This window comes from Thunnus thynnus, chromosome 21 (genome assembly GCF_963924715.1).
Source record: "Thunnus thynnus chromosome 21, fThuThy2.1, whole genome shotgun sequence".
Classification (NCBI taxonomy): domain Eukaryota; kingdom Metazoa; phylum Chordata; class Actinopteri; order Scombriformes; family Scombridae; genus Thunnus; species Thunnus thynnus.
The window spans coordinates 8329125-8346851 of NC_089537.1; the positions used below are offsets into that span (position 1 = coordinate 8329125).

At 38.2% G+C, this 17727-nt stretch overlaps 1 protein-coding gene across 1 annotated transcript in view; it reads left to right on the forward strand.

Annotated features, from left to right (window-relative positions):
• Positions 1-17727, forward strand: part of LOC137173090 (cadherin-7-like) — a 111473-nt gene that overhangs the window by 41675 nt on the left and 52071 nt on the right. The window contains exons 3-4 of the mRNA XM_067577789.1: positions 2268-2562; positions 13250-13369. Of these exons, the coding sequence (XP_067433890.1) occupies positions 2268-2562; positions 13250-13369 (415 nt within the window). The remainder of the gene's footprint in view (positions 1-2267; positions 2563-13249; positions 13370-17727) is intronic.

Sequence of the window (17727 nt, forward strand, 5' to 3'; positions counted from 1 at the left end):
CATGACGTGAGCTCTCGCTGTTAGTCCTCGGAGGGCAAAAACCTGTAAAATCCTTTTTTGATATCAGTAGTGGATAAACGTAAAGCTACACTTTTGGTGGTTGCTGCTCTGAATGGCAATGAGAGGGAGCTATTGGAAATATTTGAGCTGTAATATCCAGATGTCATGTAATGCAGTATGCCATCAAGAAAGTGCATAGAGAGCATTCACATGTACCAAACCATTTATGTGCTCACTTTATTCTAAAGGGCAGAAAATGGATGAAAAGAAGCACAGCATGGGACATTGAGTCCAGCTTTCACTCAACGAAGGACTCACTCACTGCTAAGTGGTGGTTTGAATATTGGATTCTTTACTACATATAGCCAAAGAAGTATCTACACTCTATCACTTGAAAAAGAGGCCAAATATACAGTATGGGGTCACAACTGACGCAGAGGTATTCTCACATAAAAGCTTTCCTAGTGAAGCTTTAAAAATCCAATGCCAGCCTGTTTTTTTCCACATTTTGAAAGCTTTGCATTTAATCTTTAAATGTAGAAGACACATGTTTTCATCTTGACATTCCTAATTACAGAAAACAAATAAATTATATAGATCTATTTAGTGAATCATCATCGGTTTACTTTTACTTTTTACATTTTGTTAGGCATGAGTTTGTTTTTGCTGGAAGTTTTAATTGGAAATTTGTAATTTGACCATTTGTAACAACCATTGCATTAGTTAGCAAGTCAAAGTGGCATTACAATAAGCGGCACCATTTCATTTCAGTTCATTGCATTATTTGTAGCAAAATGCAAATTGTGATGGGTTTTTGTAACATTATTCATTCATGCATAAATGGTGCATGTTTTGATCCTTTGATCTGATTTGGATCTGTGTTTGCTTGCAATGGTATGACAGTGAATTTCACATGGTGTACACACTGACTATTGTATACAACTTTTACATTTTTAATAGTATTTAATGTTTGATATTTATAAAATGTATTAAGTAAAGTTAGTGACAAAACTACCAAGTTTAATCAATTTAGAATAGATAATGCAATGTATCAAACTCACTTGTGCAATCAATACTTAATAATTGCCAGTGGGACAAAGCATTAACCTTTAAATACTGTTTGGGTTAAATTGACCCATTTTGACATTTGAAAGCAGTAAGAAAAAACCCTAATGCCGGGTTTAGACTACACAAATTCAACCTGGTTTCTATACAATTATGAACGGCGGGAATGATGAACGGGCCCTGTAGCGTGACATAATTGAAGAGCAGCGATGTCGTGTCTGGGACACCCCACAACACCCCCAAAAGTCTAGCATGTCAGAATTGTTTCTATTTTCCTGCCTAGTTTGACATCTCCTACAATGTGTTCCTTGATGTTGACCAATAGGATTACAGAGTGCTCTCTGGTGGCTGGCACACATATGTAAGCACCAACGCAGAGAGTCAAAGCTGTCCAGCGGAGCTAACTCGCATTTAGTGTCTCAGACAGCATGGAGAGCAGTGGCTCATCTCCGCCTCCTCCACAGGCTGATTGACCGTCAGTCACCGTTAACGGTCACTGATGACTGACCGTTAACGGTCACTGATGACTGACAGCAGGTTTTCCTGCAACACCACCTTCCCCACACACCAGCCACAGCAGCCACAGCAGCCACAGCAGCCACAGCAGTACAGTAGTCTGAATCTTCTTCGTCTTGATCAGTCTGCAGTCCTACAGTTTATTGCCACAAGGGGATAAAAGAGAGGAAAATGCAACTTCTGTACAACAAAAAGGGACTGCAAAAGTTATGTTTTTTGCAGTTTTATTTGTTTGAAATTTGCAAACCAATTTGTTGTTTTGTTTTCTGACTAATACACTCAATGCAGAGTTGATTGTGTACAATTGACAGAAAAAGAAGGGCATGTAGTTTGTGGGCAGTATAAAGAGGTGTAAAGAAAACACTCTCTCTGCTCTCTGAGACAGCAATGAAGGATAAATCACCCATTTATTAATGACTGATAAGATATCTATGGATGCAATATACATTTTTGGTTCAAAATTTGGTATAGGAACTAATTATAAAGGAATACTTGAGCCAAGTCAAAAATTACCCACTCCATATAAAGAAGGATCAGAATATGAGTGGTGTGTAAGGGATAAGAGTAAAGCCCCCGAGTCATTCTTTATTAAGTCTGGCAAACATTATGGTTATTTTTGTGCCAAGAGATTATTTACTTTCTTGTATGACCACCTTTACACTGAATGTTCTCTTTTCTTCTAACAGCTACACTCAGATGTGGACAAAGGAGATGGCAAGGTGAAGTATGTGTTATCAGGGGAGGGCGCCACCTCCATTTTCACCATTGATGAGAACACAGGAGACATCCACGCCACGAAGCGCCTTGATCGGGAAGCACAGGCCTACTATACCCTTCAAGCTCAAGCTGTAGACCGACTTACCAATTTACCCGTAGAGCCCAGGTCTGAGTTTGTGGTCAAAGTCCAGGACATCAACGATAATGAGCCCAAGTTTCTTGATGGACCATACTTGGCAGGTGTACCAGAGATGTCACCCTTAGGTAAGCTTCCCCCCTGCTCTCACTTTCTCTTTTACTTGCGCTCACTCCAACATCTGCATTTAATCATTTTCCACTTCACTGAATTTTCCTCCATCTCTCTCAGTCTTTAGGTCATGGGGGGGAATCTGGAAGTTTGCAATATTATTTATGTGCTAATCACATCAGGCCCAATTTGTTGAAGAGGGTGAAGTTCTAGTACATGGGGACCACATCAATTGAGGTCCAGGTTAAAGTATTTGAATTTGGGCATCCTTTAGCCAGAGCATGCAGGTTTATTGGAAACCCTGGCATATTTGTCCTTTTCACTAATATGCTGACAAAAATATAGGGTCATGGACCTTTTTCCTTTTGAGGTCTTTGAGCTTTTAAACGCCTTCAATTCGGTTTTAGAGAGCATGATGATGTACTGAACTGCCAATATGCCCTTGGAACTTTAGACAAGGCAAAGTAATTTTTTTATGTAGCTCATTTATTAATTGAAAGTACGCCACAAAAGACATTGAGATTGAAACAGCAGAATCAAACAGCAAAAGGAAAAACAAAGAGTCAAAAAACTGTAAAAGATGAAATGAAAGAAATCAGTGAGTATTTGAAGCAGCCCTAAATCTAATTACAAGCAACGATGAACAGATAGGTTTTTAGCCATGATTTAAAAGTAGAAGTCTCAAATCTTAGGAAAACTTTGCTGTGCAGCAGTGAAAGCAGCCTCTTTCTGTTTTCTTTTCATTCTGAGAACAACAAGCAGATAATTGCCAGATAACCTGAGAGCTCTGTATATTGTGGATGAAAATCAGAAATATATTTAGGTTATAAAACATTAGGGGGGTTGTAGACAATAAGTTATTTAAAATAAATTCAATTTAAATGATTAAAAACCTAGTTTATCTTTTGAAATATTTGAAATGTACAGAATATGCTTTACAATAAATGAAATTACTTGAATTTGCATTTAGCTATCAGACATGTCTTATCTACATAGTTCTGTTCCAATTACCCATAGTTAACAAGACTAAGGGCCTTTTCCAAAACTGACCCTCGCCACTCCCACCTCGTCTAGGGGTGCACTCTGTTTGTAGTCACACTCACAGCTGAATGATGTTTCCTTCATTAAGCTGTAGGGTATAAATTCAGCATCAAATTCTGGGGCGAACTTCACTCTCTCTTGCGGAAACAGGAACTGTTGTAACTTTTGGTGTCGTGGTTTCCGATCTGCATCTGTCAGGATCTGTATATAAATATTTATATACGGTCAATATATACAGTCATTCAGTTTTTATTTGGGAGCGGCAATGGTTGCCATCATCCATCAATTGTTGCAAGATGAGAGAAGGATATTTTCCAGAAGGTGTAGATGTTTTTCGTTGTTTTTTGTTTTTTTTTTTTAAAATCTTTTTGTAATCCAAAATACAAAAATACATTTCCTGGGTATAGGCCACATCAGTACACTCCTTGCATAGTGATGCTTTTGTACAAGTGGAGATGAGCCATTTTTCAGAAATGCCATTGAAAAGATCAATTTTTAAAGACCACTTGTTATGCTGCAGTTCAAAAACATTTTCCTTCTAGCTTCATTATTCACATCAAATATCCTGGGTTATATTGTAAATGTAAATGGCAATACAATGGCAAAGTAACACTGCAAGTATTACTGAAAGCCTGTGGTGCATTGATAGTATGTATGTGTGCTAATTACATTTGTGTACAAACAGTAATGAATGTTTTTCTACTGAAACAATAAATGTATTTACCTTTTCCTTTATAATTTGTGTTCAGAAGTATAGTTAGCTCATGCCACTGATTGGGATATAACATCCAGAGGTTGTGAACATCCTTGTCTCTGGAGACATATATATATATATAGAGAGAGAGAGAGAGAGAGTTCAACACCCCCCCAGTGTGGGCAGTGAGGTGGCAGACTCATTACATTCACTCAACAGTAGGCCGAAGCCCATGGAGAAAAATAAATACTATTATTATAATACTAAAGTTACTCTCAAGCCTCTTTGGTTTGCATTTTTACATTATAAGCTGCTTGTTTTTAGCAACAGTCCCTGTAAATATACAACATCTTACAATCAAATGAACATGTCTACCGTTTTCTAGACTAGAGAATGGTATATTTGATCCTAAATTCAATGTAACCTTTAAGTTTTTAACATCTGCATGGCAATAATAAATGTCTATGTTAGTTTGAGCAGTAGTAGTAGTAGGTAGTTTGAGTAAATGTTTGTACAGGTGTTCACACCGAACTTAATATTTGCACGGAGCGTCTTCCATGACCAACACAACAGGTGTTGCACATGCTCAAGAAGTCAGCATCGATGCAAGCTTGCTGTTGGAGGGTTTTATAACCCACTTCCACTCCCTGCTTATTGGTTTGGGATGGCACTTAATATGGTGAACGCACAAATGGAGTGGAAGTGGGTAGGGAGCGTGTGTGGGCTACTTTGGAAACGGCCCTAGGTGTCCACAGCTGTGCTAGCATCAGCAAGCTAATGCGCATAATGACAGTGCTAGCGTATTGATGTTTAGCAGTAATGTAGTAGAAAGGTTGTGGCTGATGGAACTGTATATACTTTTGAAGGTATTTGGGCATAAACCAAAGTATTGGACAAATTAAAACTTTGACTTGATGATGGCGCTCAATGAAAAGTCAGATGATCGCTAAAATTACGATGAATCATCCTGAGGGGAACATTAATATCTGTACAAAATACCATGGGAACACATCCCATAGCTGTCAAGACATTTCCCTAAAAATCAAAAATGTGAACCTCATAGTGGCACTGGTGGAAAAGTCAGGGAGTTACCAAAATCATTATGATTCATCCTCTGGGGACCATGACTGTCCATATCTAATTCAATGCATCTAATGATTATTACAAGATTTCACTAAAAAATGAAAATGTCAAGCTCATGGTGGCGCTGGATGAAAAGTCAGGGGATTACCATAATGCAGGATTCATCCTCTGGAGACCACGAATGTCTCTACAACATTTCAATCCATTGCAATCCATACCATAGTTGTTGAGATATTTCATTCTGGAGCAAAGTGGCGACCAACCAACAGACAGACTGACTGACTGGCTAAAAACATTATATAACCTATAGTTGTCCTATGGACTCAGTAGTTCATTTCCCATCAATTATATTAGTATTTATTACTGCAAATATATATATTTTTCTGTCTGTTTTAAATACACACCTGGAGGAAGACATCATATCAGACACATCTTTAACTGCTCCAAGGTTTTGAATGGGTCATGCTCAAAATGCGAGTAAATGCAAATGACAACAACATCCTGAGGCTGTCCAACTTAGCAGGTGTTATGAGGAACAAGGCTGGAGCGAGAGAGCACCATCCATATTGATAAGGGTGGGTCCAAAGTAGGAGTTTTTCAGTTTACTGTTAATGTTTCTGAAATTGTTCAAATATGGTCAAGAAGAAATGGGTGGTGCTGAACATAATATGCTTTCAATATGCTATTTCATGGTATTTTTAAGTCAGCCAGACTCAGTATATTGTAATGTGAAGTCTGATGTACCTTCATTTCCATATTTATCACTTCACATATGCCAGCACAGACCTCTAGGCTTAGAAATGTTGATGAATGATGCATGTTTAAAAAACTGACTCAAGCAAACTTAAGGTCTGAATCAAGCTTAAGGCCATAGGCATTTTTTCCCCCACAAATTGGGCTCAGAGTTCACACTAGCCAATATTTACCTGCCTGCTGAAAATGTGTCCGAAAAAATGTCCAATCGAGACAAATACATTTCTATTCATCTATTATCTTGCCACTTCATAGTGGAAACACAGTAAGCAGAGCAGTACAGACATCCTTAACTTCCTCCAGCTCCTCCTAGGGCTTCCCAAGGCGCTCCAAGGCGTGCTGGGAGCTGTGGTCTAATCACAAGTGAGCTGTGACTGATGGAATGGAGACAGAAATTAACTCGGGTGTCAGTGGACTAAAACAAAAAGAACAAAAAAGAAGAAAAATCGATCTAGTCTTTTCATTGGCTATAAAATACAAACACAAAGCTTAACTTTATCATTTTAAACCTTGAGATTTCTGAAGATTATTTTCTCTTGGGGTATTCCTGTTATTGATTAGAATTTCATAAAACCTTGACAAGTTATAACCTTTCACAGTCAAATGAAATGACACCTTTTCTGAGAGAAGAGTAAGTAAAGTAATTCTAGATGTTTGATACAGACCCTCTACATAAACACAACATGAACTTCAGTCTTCAATGTAAATAATAGTTCAATCAATTAGTCATCAATTAGTTACTCAGTTTCAATCAAATTTGTTACACAATGAAAATAACTGTTTATATATACAACTGAAGGTAAAACAGGCTTTATTAAGCAAGTGGCTGCATGTCTTTAAAGAGTAACTTAACACTAAATCCACTTTCTTTCAGTTGGTGAATTCAATTTGTTTTATTATACTATCAATTTAATCTGGTCTCAGTTGTGTTCATTGCAACGGCAGGTCTTTGTCTTTTTCAAAAGGAGACTGATTAATTCTGTAGCACACTGTCACATTCACTCAGACCTGCAAAGCCCTCTTATTAAGACAACGCATACATAAATAGCATTTTTTGGCATCACCCAGAGTTCATGGAAATGTAGTTACATAATAACTCCCGAAAGAAGTTACGTTGCATGAGTGAAACACAAGCGGTTATGCTACTGGTCTATTAATTAAAACTGAATTGGATGACTAAAAAACTTGGCCGAAACATGTCCAGTGTAGGCGGGGGGTAAGATAAAGGGATGCCAGAGTAACTTAGAGTCAGAGCTGTCAGTGTCATGGGGGAGGTGGGGGAGTGTGCTCTGGATTTGAATGCATTTTAGAATATGTGAAGGGGGCATGTTAAAGCTAAAACAGGGTGTTGCGAGCTGTGGAAACAAGCTGTGAAAACTGACATATCATCACCTTTTAGCTTACACTTGAATCTGCAATCAATTTACATATACAGAGCAATATTAGAATTCATTTGGTGACATGTTTCTGGCTACCTGGCAAATGTAAGTCCTATATTCACTCTCACTTTGGTTCCACAAACTCCTGAGAAAATATGTCTTTAGCTTCTAAATACTAGTCGCTAACTTTATGCTGTTTGATGGTGGTAAGATAGTGTACTGTGGGTTTTTGCAGGCTTTTCGTTTAAACTAGCTGTCTGCTGATGCTTGAAACAACACTATGAGCGGCGAGAGTGAAACACAATAGACAAGTTTCAGGGTTTTACCAACACAGTAAATGTAAGCACATTGTACTCCCATATAAACAAAAAGCTGAAAAGCTAATTCTTTGCCTCAGCATCTCAAACATGCATGGTACCATACAGATTTAAATTAGTGAAAACAATGGTGTTATGGCTTTTTTTTGGTACCTTCAAAGTCAAAATGAAAATATCACCAGGCATACAGTGGCAGTCGGAGCCGTTCCAAGGGAAGCAGCGCTTTGCTTACAACACAGGCATGGAGATCTCTGAAGGATTACACAGCCGACTGTCAACGGGGGGTACAGAGCTCAGGCTTAAGGAACCAGAGGATTAGAGTACAAGGGCTTGGAGTCTCGTGTCCAACCCAAGATAAGGCAGCAACTTGGTACATCAACCACAGAGGGGGATGCATTCACACCACGAGCGTCGAGACGCAGGGTCACCCTTGCCACTTTATTTACTCCGCCAGCTCCTGTGAAGGTCTTCATCACAAGTTGGGAGAACAACAGGAGAATAATGCATTGCCACTCTTTGTAAATATCTGCTCAAAGCAATTATCAATGCAGTAAAGAACAGGGAAGGGCCAAGAACCTCTTGTCCTCAATAATTCCTTTATAGATGTCTTTAAATCATTAATGGTCACAGCTCTGCACTGCTGATGAATGGGTTCAATTTAGAGGAAATCATGAATTTAATTAATTAAAGTAATTAGAGGCAGTGCTCGTCCATACACATGCAGACCTTATGGCCCGAGGATCTCTGAAGGCTTTTGTCTTAATCACGGCGGGGATGTCAAATAAAAGACAAGAGAGCTTGAGGACAGTTGGAGGTGTGACAATCGTGAGCCTTGGCTCTCTCCTGCTGCACAGCAAAGGGCCAAAGGAGCAGTTTGAGGGCTCATTACAAGCATAGAGAATGTAATGTCAACCCAAGGCCACAGCTCTTGAATTTACTACTCACCAGTCCTATATCCAGCTGTCATTGTTCCTGTCTAATTCATAAGAGCAGAGATCAAGGATGGGATAGTCATTTAATTCTAGAAATGAAAAAGGTGTTCTTGTTCAGGGAAAAGGGATCTTCTATTGAGAGAAAGTAGATCTAATTTTTTTTTCTGGTGCTTTGATATCATGTTAATTCCATTTTGCATTGTGGGCTATAAAAATAGACTTAAATGAATGTTAAAAATGTTAAAGCTCACAGAAAACAAAAGGCAGTTAGTAACTTTCTTTAAAAGTGTAATGTAATTTCACTTGGCAATTGCAAATAAAAGTGAATTGAACTCTGAGCAATGATCCCTGCTTATCCGAAACAGTGGGGAGCAGGTGTGAATGTGCATGAATATAATCAACTTAATCAACGGTGGCAGCTTTGAATACTCATGAAGGCATTGCTAAATTACTGGGCTTAAATGGAACGTGTTCAAATTTTTTTATATTGATTTTTCTCAAAGGGGACGTATCATGCACATTTCCAGGACTATATTCATATTCTGGGGCTCTACTGGAATATCTTTGCATGATTTAAAGTTTAAAAAACTCCTTATTTATCTTATACTGGCCCTTTATGCAGCCCCTCAGTTCAGCCTCTGTCTGAAACAGGCCGTTTTAGCTCCTGTCTCTTTAAAGCCCCCCTCTCATTGAACCCACTCTGTTCTGATTGGTAAGTTTCAGGAAGGTGCCCCTCGGAAGTCCTGGAGGCTTCATAAACAAACAATAGTAGTCAGATTTTCACGTTTTATTGTTCTTTACTCGAATTGGAAACTTCTTAAATCCATCTGTACATGTTTGAGCCCAAATCTGATCTGAAATATGTGAGTAGACAATGCAAACAACCCGTGGAACAACCATGGGGCATGTACGAACAGTCTGATGTCATTTTGATGAGGAAGTAGAGGTAACATCATTGCAAACAAATTGTTTAGAGCAGGCTGAAGCCCTGGGTTTTGACTTGCAGGCAGCATTTCTACAGCAATAAGAGAAAATCACAAAAAGCATGATATGTCCCCTTTAACATATTTGTACTTTGCAATTCAATTTTCAAGTTACAGATTTGATTTCAAATTTGTTCTCCTCTTATAACATGGAAAATATAAGGCATTACTGCTCCATGCAGACGACGTCCCTTCATTTGAAAACATATGCAGTTTCTATTAATATAAAAGTTATGTGTCACATTTTGGGTCACATTCCTCAAAACAAACAGACAACATATTTGCATTGTGAGTGTGTACTCAGATATGCATATTGTACTTGACAGTTGGATGCAGCCTGTATATGCAAGTGGCTGAAGAATACCTGTCTCCCATTCAGATTACGTATGCCACATTTATTTTCATTACTAGCAGATGACAGTTGCTCATCCAAGATACAGAATTCATTAGGAAACCTGTTTTGTACACAGCTGCAGTGAATAAATAAAAAATGTGAAGATCTGATCCATCATGTCAATGAAGACGGACAAATATTGAAGGGACACAGACAGGGCAAATTGAGTAGCAGATGACAGCCTCGCGGAGCAGAAAGAATCTATTCAAATTTCAGGGTGTACATCGTTTTTTTTTTTTTTGTTTTTTTTTTGACAGGCAGCTCGCGTGGCTTGTATTACCTTTCACACTGACAATGTTGTTAGAAGCGAGATGTTTGCTGCACTCACGGGGCAAACAAACTGTGGAAAACAGTTAAAAAAAAATAAAGTTTTAAAAGCTGTCCGAGTCCATATTGAATGTTAATTTACAACCTTGTCTAGTGAGCCTTGTGTGAAGTGATTTTAACTATCAACCTGTAATAGAGATTTAGATGTCGCCTGAGTTCTCTTTCATACAGCCACCCTTTGACCTTGGTGTTTTAAACTACCTGTAATATAACCTGTCATGACTAAGAGGTGATGATATAATCTAGGTGTCCTTCTACAACTGGCCTGGTGATAACTTCTCCAGCTTCACCAAGCTTTTTTTTTTTTTCTATTATACTGTTCACGTTCAGGGACAGAGCCTGTTAATTCTCCTTTATGACCAGAATGGAAGACTCTAATCTTCAATTTCCATGATCACTTCATTCTGTAAAAGCCTGTAAAATACATCTCATGCAGTGAGATTTTTATTAGGATGTTTGCTTCAAAGTAAAAATATCACCAAATTGTAAGACAGCACCTTCTGTCATATGCTACAATATAGACTCAAGCTTAGCCAGATATGTGCAGCTACCCATTAAAGTGAAATATTCAAGCATAAACCAGCTATTAATCTGACCTACTGGAAAAAAGCATGCTCGGAAAATGGTGGGGGTTTTATTTTCATGTTCAAGGTTATTTCAACAATGTCTGTTGTTGATGATTTCACCACTGTTAAATGTGAGACTACTATAGGCGTCAGCTTTAATGGCAACATTGACGTACAGTCTATCAGCAAAAAAATACCCTGAACCATAATGGTTGTTTGTTATAATTTCACAATTTATTAAATGGCTTTTCCTTTCTGTTATCAGACGGATATCAATTCTTTGACCTGAAATTTCCTCACTTGGAAATAAAAAAAAAAAAAACATAACCGTTAAACGAGCCCAGTTGAAGCAACAAGGCTCATTTATACCATAATGAATGACCTATTGAAATTGATTGGCACTGATTGTCGCTGATTATGTTTTCGCTCTGAAATCTTCAAACGCTTTTCTGCCTTACCTTCCGAGCCATGGCTGTCAGTTTAAGTCACATCAACCTTGTTCAGTCGGTAAATGTAAAGAGAAATGCGTAAGGAGTCATGTCTGATGTCTTGTTTTCTGCCTCTGAGGAAGAGTGGGAGAGGACAATACTGTACTGCACACAGAGACAACAGTTGTCAGTTGTCAGGAGAGTTCACAGTCGAGTTTGAAAACACATTTCCTTCTTGTAAGATGGAGAGAAGTTTGAGGATTTTGAGACATTACAGCACTGGGCGCTATAATAAAATCTGGCTTTATATACGGTATCTTGAACTCTATAACTTTATCTGCAGTATCCCACTGCATGTCAGTTTTTTTCCTGAGACTAAAGTGATATAAATACATGCTTATAATAACTAAAATCTCTTCATTACATTGCAATTTAACATACATATAATATTTATGTTATACTGTAGCCAGTCTTGGTTCAGTATCTAACAGCCAGTGATGTTGTGTTAGTAAAATTATGGCTACCTGGCCAATTATTTAATTCTAACATATGAATTCGTACATGCTTGCTAATTGTACAACTAATGGCTTAACTGCCATCTTACCTGCAAGCTTTTTTGTTGACATGAGCACTTTAAGCTGCTTTCCAGATACCAATTTGCCCGGGGTAAATTACAGATTAATTTATGGTATTTTAAGGTATTCTTGTTTCATCGGGGTATATTGACATTGTATTGCTGTGCTAACAGCATTACAATTCATCCATCCAACTGTTATACTTCATTATGGTCTTTCACTGTGTAGTAGCAAAAGAATGTGACAGAACATCCTAAGCAAATAACACTTAAGATGCTTGTGCTACAAGACTACAATCCTGCCTCTAGCCTTCAGTCGTCATTTCATTTTCATGGTCACAGTTTGCCTTCTGCAGATCAGTACATCTTCTCAGTGAAACTGAAAACAGAAATGGATGGGTTAATGTCTGTGCATGCTAACACAGAGTTAAACTGGAAAATGAAATAAGAATTTCAAAAATAGGGAGCAAAAGTCTTTTTCTGAAACTTTTTGCCATAAAATTCTTTTTTCTCTAGTTTTATCGAGCCCTCATTAGTACAACACATATACCGTGTCCTCCTATGACATTGCTGGAGGATGAATTCAAACTCTTTGACTTTTCTAAAACCAAAAAAAAGTTTTCAGTTTTGGGATCAGTATGATATGAGATACATCTTTTTGGAGGGGGTGAAGTGCCTCTTTAACATGCACAGATGGGTTGCAGAACCCATTTGGCTGCTGAATTTGAATCAACAGATTGAAGTTACCCGAAAAGATGCTGCAAACGGATCTGTGGGAGAGAAATGGAGACAATGGCAACAAAATGATCTCTAAAAGCAAGGAGTTACACGTTAATCCTGCTGCACCATCCTTGCAAATGATGGCAAGAACTGAAAGTGTTATTTGTTCAGCAGCGCTTGAGGCTGAGAGCCAGTACATAGCACATGTCAGATCTTTTGGTGCTGCAGAGGGTTTCAGTGAAATACTGCTTTAAACTCAGTCATTGTGTATAAAAATAAAACACCATACAAAAGTAAAGTAAACACCAGTACCAACAAAGAATGACAAATGACTAATGAGATTATTTACCGCCTCAGAAGTTACATTTTCACTGCTTTCTTCCTTTTTTTCTCCCTTTCAAGTAGAATTGGTCACACGCTCTGTTGATATGATGACTATTTCCACATTTAGCTCTGTTTGACTTAGTTTCTAGATGTTGTCTTGGAAACTAATGAAGGGCTGTCTGCCCACAGGAACCATGGTAGTGCAAGTGGCAGCCACAGATGCAGATGACCCCACATATGGGAACAGTGCCAGAGTAGTCTACAGCATCATCCATGGACAGCCGTACTTCTCAGTGGAGCCCAAGACAGGTAGGTACAACATTTGTCAGATGTAAGTGGTGGATTTAAATCACAGATATGGCTTCAGTGTGACGTTTTAAAGGCCCTGAAAACAAACAGTACATTCATATTTCCGATAGGCTTCTTAATATGAATAAGAACACACAATTTTATGCAAAATGTACTTAATGTGATAAAGATTTTTTAATTTCCGTTACAGTATTTCACATGAGAGACTTCTGTATTTGTGTTTTTGTCTGCACTCACTGGTTTGAAATGGACAGGGCCCAGTTGTAAAAGGTGATGTTAAGTACTTCCGTGGACCAATCAGAATTTAGCAATATTTCAATCAAAATGTGCTGACAGTTTTTGGATTGTTACCTTATATTAGCAGGCCACTGTCAATCAAATGTGATCAAACCACACCCACAATGAGATTTGGAGCTTTAAATTTCATAAATAATAACTAAAGATTTTTTTTCTAACTTTAACTTTGATTGTTGCTCATTTAGTCACGAATATTCAATGTTACACAAATAAACTTGAGATTTAAAACCAACATTTTTCAGGGCTATGTAACAGTAAACAACAAACATGTCTCTGTACACTGTATTTAGTTCCTGTTCTACCTTTCTGATGAAACCATTAAAATATTGATCTGAGACATGATAAAATATAGTTCACAAGAAGAGCTATAAAGTCAGTGAACTGACTCAGTAACACCGCGATGTCTGCATCAAGTTTCCTAACATTAGCCACCATAAGTCATTGGTCATTCCCGACCAAGTAAGGCTGTAGCAGTAAAACAGGAATGGCAAGGGTGTGTTTTATTGTTTAATAATTCAACTTTTCATTTTTAAGAGGAGGAATGTGTTATTTTTTCTTCCATTGTGTCACTTTAGGCATTGCTCATACTGTATTGTTTATACTTAAGCCTCCAGTGCCTTGATGGTGACCACTGGCACTTTTATTGTGCCATCAACAAGTTGAAGCTCTGAGTTGCAAAGATTGCAGCTGACAACTAAATTATATCAAGTATTGTCACTCGGTACAGTAAAGATAACAGCAATTAAATTGGAAAACTGTGAGAAAAAGCCTGAGAAAATGGCCAAAATAAGCTGCAAGATAAGATGTGAGGTAGATTGTTGATTTTTCAAGCGTTTTATCCTGAGAAGTGCAGCGGTGGTCCTTGCTGCGTCCTCATAGCTGGCTCATTAGCCATTGCCCTGTTGAGGCTCGGCTACTTCATGCAAAGAACTCTTGGTTGAAAACAGGAAGATATGGGCCATCCCATAATATTAGGCTTCATCGTCTACTTCGAGACACATACACACATTTTACGAATGTAGTACTAATTCATGAACCGGTGACAGCCACTGCAATGCAGGGATTTATGTTGTTTATGTCTCATACTCAGGCAGAAACAGAAATAAGAAGGACAACAAAAACACAACACAATGACCTGCAAGGTTCACTGTAAACATTCAATAACCACTGCAAGAAAATGGAACATTCAAGCAAAAATGAATATACTATATCACAAGAAAGTAGATGACTGCATATTGTTTTGGCATTATGGATGTTGTGTCTGAGGAGGGAAAGATGTTGTGAGCATCAAAATTTCAGCACACTTATCTGTGAAGCCTGCACCACTATCACAGAATTTCTGTGTTGTTTTTCACTTTCTGGAGACCTTCCACTAATGAAGCCTCCCGCTGAAGCTTTCATTAGCGAACATTTCCATGTTTCCATGTTTTGGTTCAAACATTTACATGTTTTATACTCTCTAAATGAAAAACTTCCTCATGGATACTCTTTAAGCTCCAACAGTTCCTCAGGGACCTCTGAGGCTGAAAATCTTTGATTTTAAGTGAAGGGTTCCTCGCAGTTGCTTAGAAGCTAAAAAAAATCCTGTGGGCTAATTAATGAGTTAAAACGCTGTGATCACTTTGCTTAAGATGAGTTTGGACTGAAACTTGTGATTTTTAACATTTTTCTCAGTTCCTTTCCTGTAATATTGTATTCCCTGTAATTTAGCTGATTACCAAGCACCCTACTTCCAAGGACACTGTTTATTATTGCCTGGTCCATCTCTTATGGCCATCACTAAGCACCAAAACAGTTGCTAATATTTATCTTTGTCTGAATTCATCTACATTTTGCCTAAAAGAGACAATCTCAGTCTATGTGGCTATTTTATACAACCTTGTGTTTACTTCATATGAACTTCTACTAAACCACCCATCCCTTGATTAATTTCTTTTTCAATAAAGTGCAACTACAGTTTCTAAAAATCTCTAAAAGTCTCTCATCTTCATTAAAATGTTCCTAGGAGGGTGTCCTATTTGACCAAAATCAATGGAGCATTGCATTTCCCCCTGGAAAGATCCCACATATTCACTGTATTTGCACAAATGAAATGCTGTCAACGGGTCGGACGTCTTCTCTGACAGGTCAAGCTGTCACTTAAAAGTGATACACAAAACTGTCAACTAAAGCAAGCCTATTAGACTAAATCTTTGATATTCTGCCTTTCTCAGCACTTAAACCTGCATTAATAGATTTTTTGTCCACTTGGGGGCAACAAGATGTAAACACAACATTGACATATTATCATCATCAATGTCTTAGTTGTAGCCCTGTTTTTGGTCTCCACCAACTCTTGAGGTAAATATCTTGGTCTTTAGCTGCTAAATGTTCCATTACGTTTAGCAGCTACATGCTAACGTTGTCTGCTGTAGCGTATAGTGGGTTTATTATTGCTCTTTCACTGAAAACTGCTGCATCTGGAAACAAACTTGATGCTGAAAAGCTCGATAGATCTGTGTGCAAATGCAGCTTTGGCAATAATTCTCAGTGGCTTTGTCACTGTAGAGCCACCCCTTTCACATTATATGCAGCCATTTCATCTCTTCTTAATTTCAAATATTGATTAGAGCGGCTTTAAGTGATCAAAGTGTACAATACAGATTGTTTGAATTTTAATCTTTGCAGCCATTTTTTCACTTGTGTCTAAAATTGCTTAGTTCAGCTTTAAGCATAAAACCTTAAGCTCACAAATAAATCCCACATCGGTACTCTTTCTGTAGGACAATGGCTGGTTTATTAACCTGTCAAACAAGCAGGCACACACACAGACACACACCTAAATGCGAACCCAGATACAGCCCTTGGGCCCCTGCCAGCGCCTTGGCTTTCTGCTGCCCATCTCTACCTGACCACGACTGATTATGCTTGGCTCTCCTTCCATTCACGTAGAAGGTGATTGGATCTCGTGGTTATGAGATGCAATATTGGTGTCAAAACTGAATAGCATGGATGGCCGTCAGAGAGGTGTGACTCCATGTGGGACTTGACGCAGGGAAGCATGGAGACATGTTCTCTTGTTTGACAGGGGTAACCTTAATAACCCCTCGACAACCCACTGTAAAAAGACAGCTTATAGAAGTTGTCAGTCGAGGGGGGACAGACTGCACGCTTTTATAGCAGGATTGTTACTGTCTAGAAGTCTCTATTGGTTTCTTAATCTTTTTTTTCAGGTTCTTTCCTTTCCTTTATTGCTCCCTTGAAAAAAGTCACAACTGTAATTGAGAGAAAAATTAGGAAGTGTTCACTCGGTTACCTTCATCTTCATCTTCATTTAGTTACCTTTCAGAAAGAACTACCTCAGGGAAATAAAAATGTATGCTCTATGCTCTGCTGGTTTCCTGTAAAAACCATTAAATTTGAAAACCATAGCACCTTATACTTTCTATTTGTGGTTTAAAAAAATCATAACAGTTGCTTTTCTATAATTAAGTTTGTCACAAACTATCAGTTGTGTATTAAGATATCTGTGATCCTTTTCTGCTGTGCCTAATATCCAGCAGAAGATTCAAAAACTGGCACAGTTCTGATGGAAATCTGACCAATTGCCTCCGGCTGTACAAAGATCTTTTACCAAAGTTTGCGAGAACACTTGAACCCATCGATGAGTCTCGAGTGAGACTTCATGACACCAATACCAATTAGAGCGAGAGCAGACATTTACTCAAGTGATGTTCAAACAGCATGTCTGCCCCATAAAGTCCCCATTACTCTCATATCTTGTCTTTTTTCAGACCCATTCAGCTCAATGACCAGAGCTCATATTTTCACAGCCTCAGCTGATGACGTGTTTTTCATTAAGCTAAGTGGATTCTTTAAATCCCAAGGTTGATATTTCAAAATCTTTAATGGGTTACAATTGCTTACTATAAGTGGCCTGTGTTCTCATACAGAAAGTTTTGCTGCTAACCTGGAGTTAGTATCTGCTACATGTTGAGAGGCAGTCTTTATCAGCGTGGTAGATGAGACAGGATATATCTCGTCAAATGTCAGTTTGAGTACATTCTAAGTTTTATATTGAG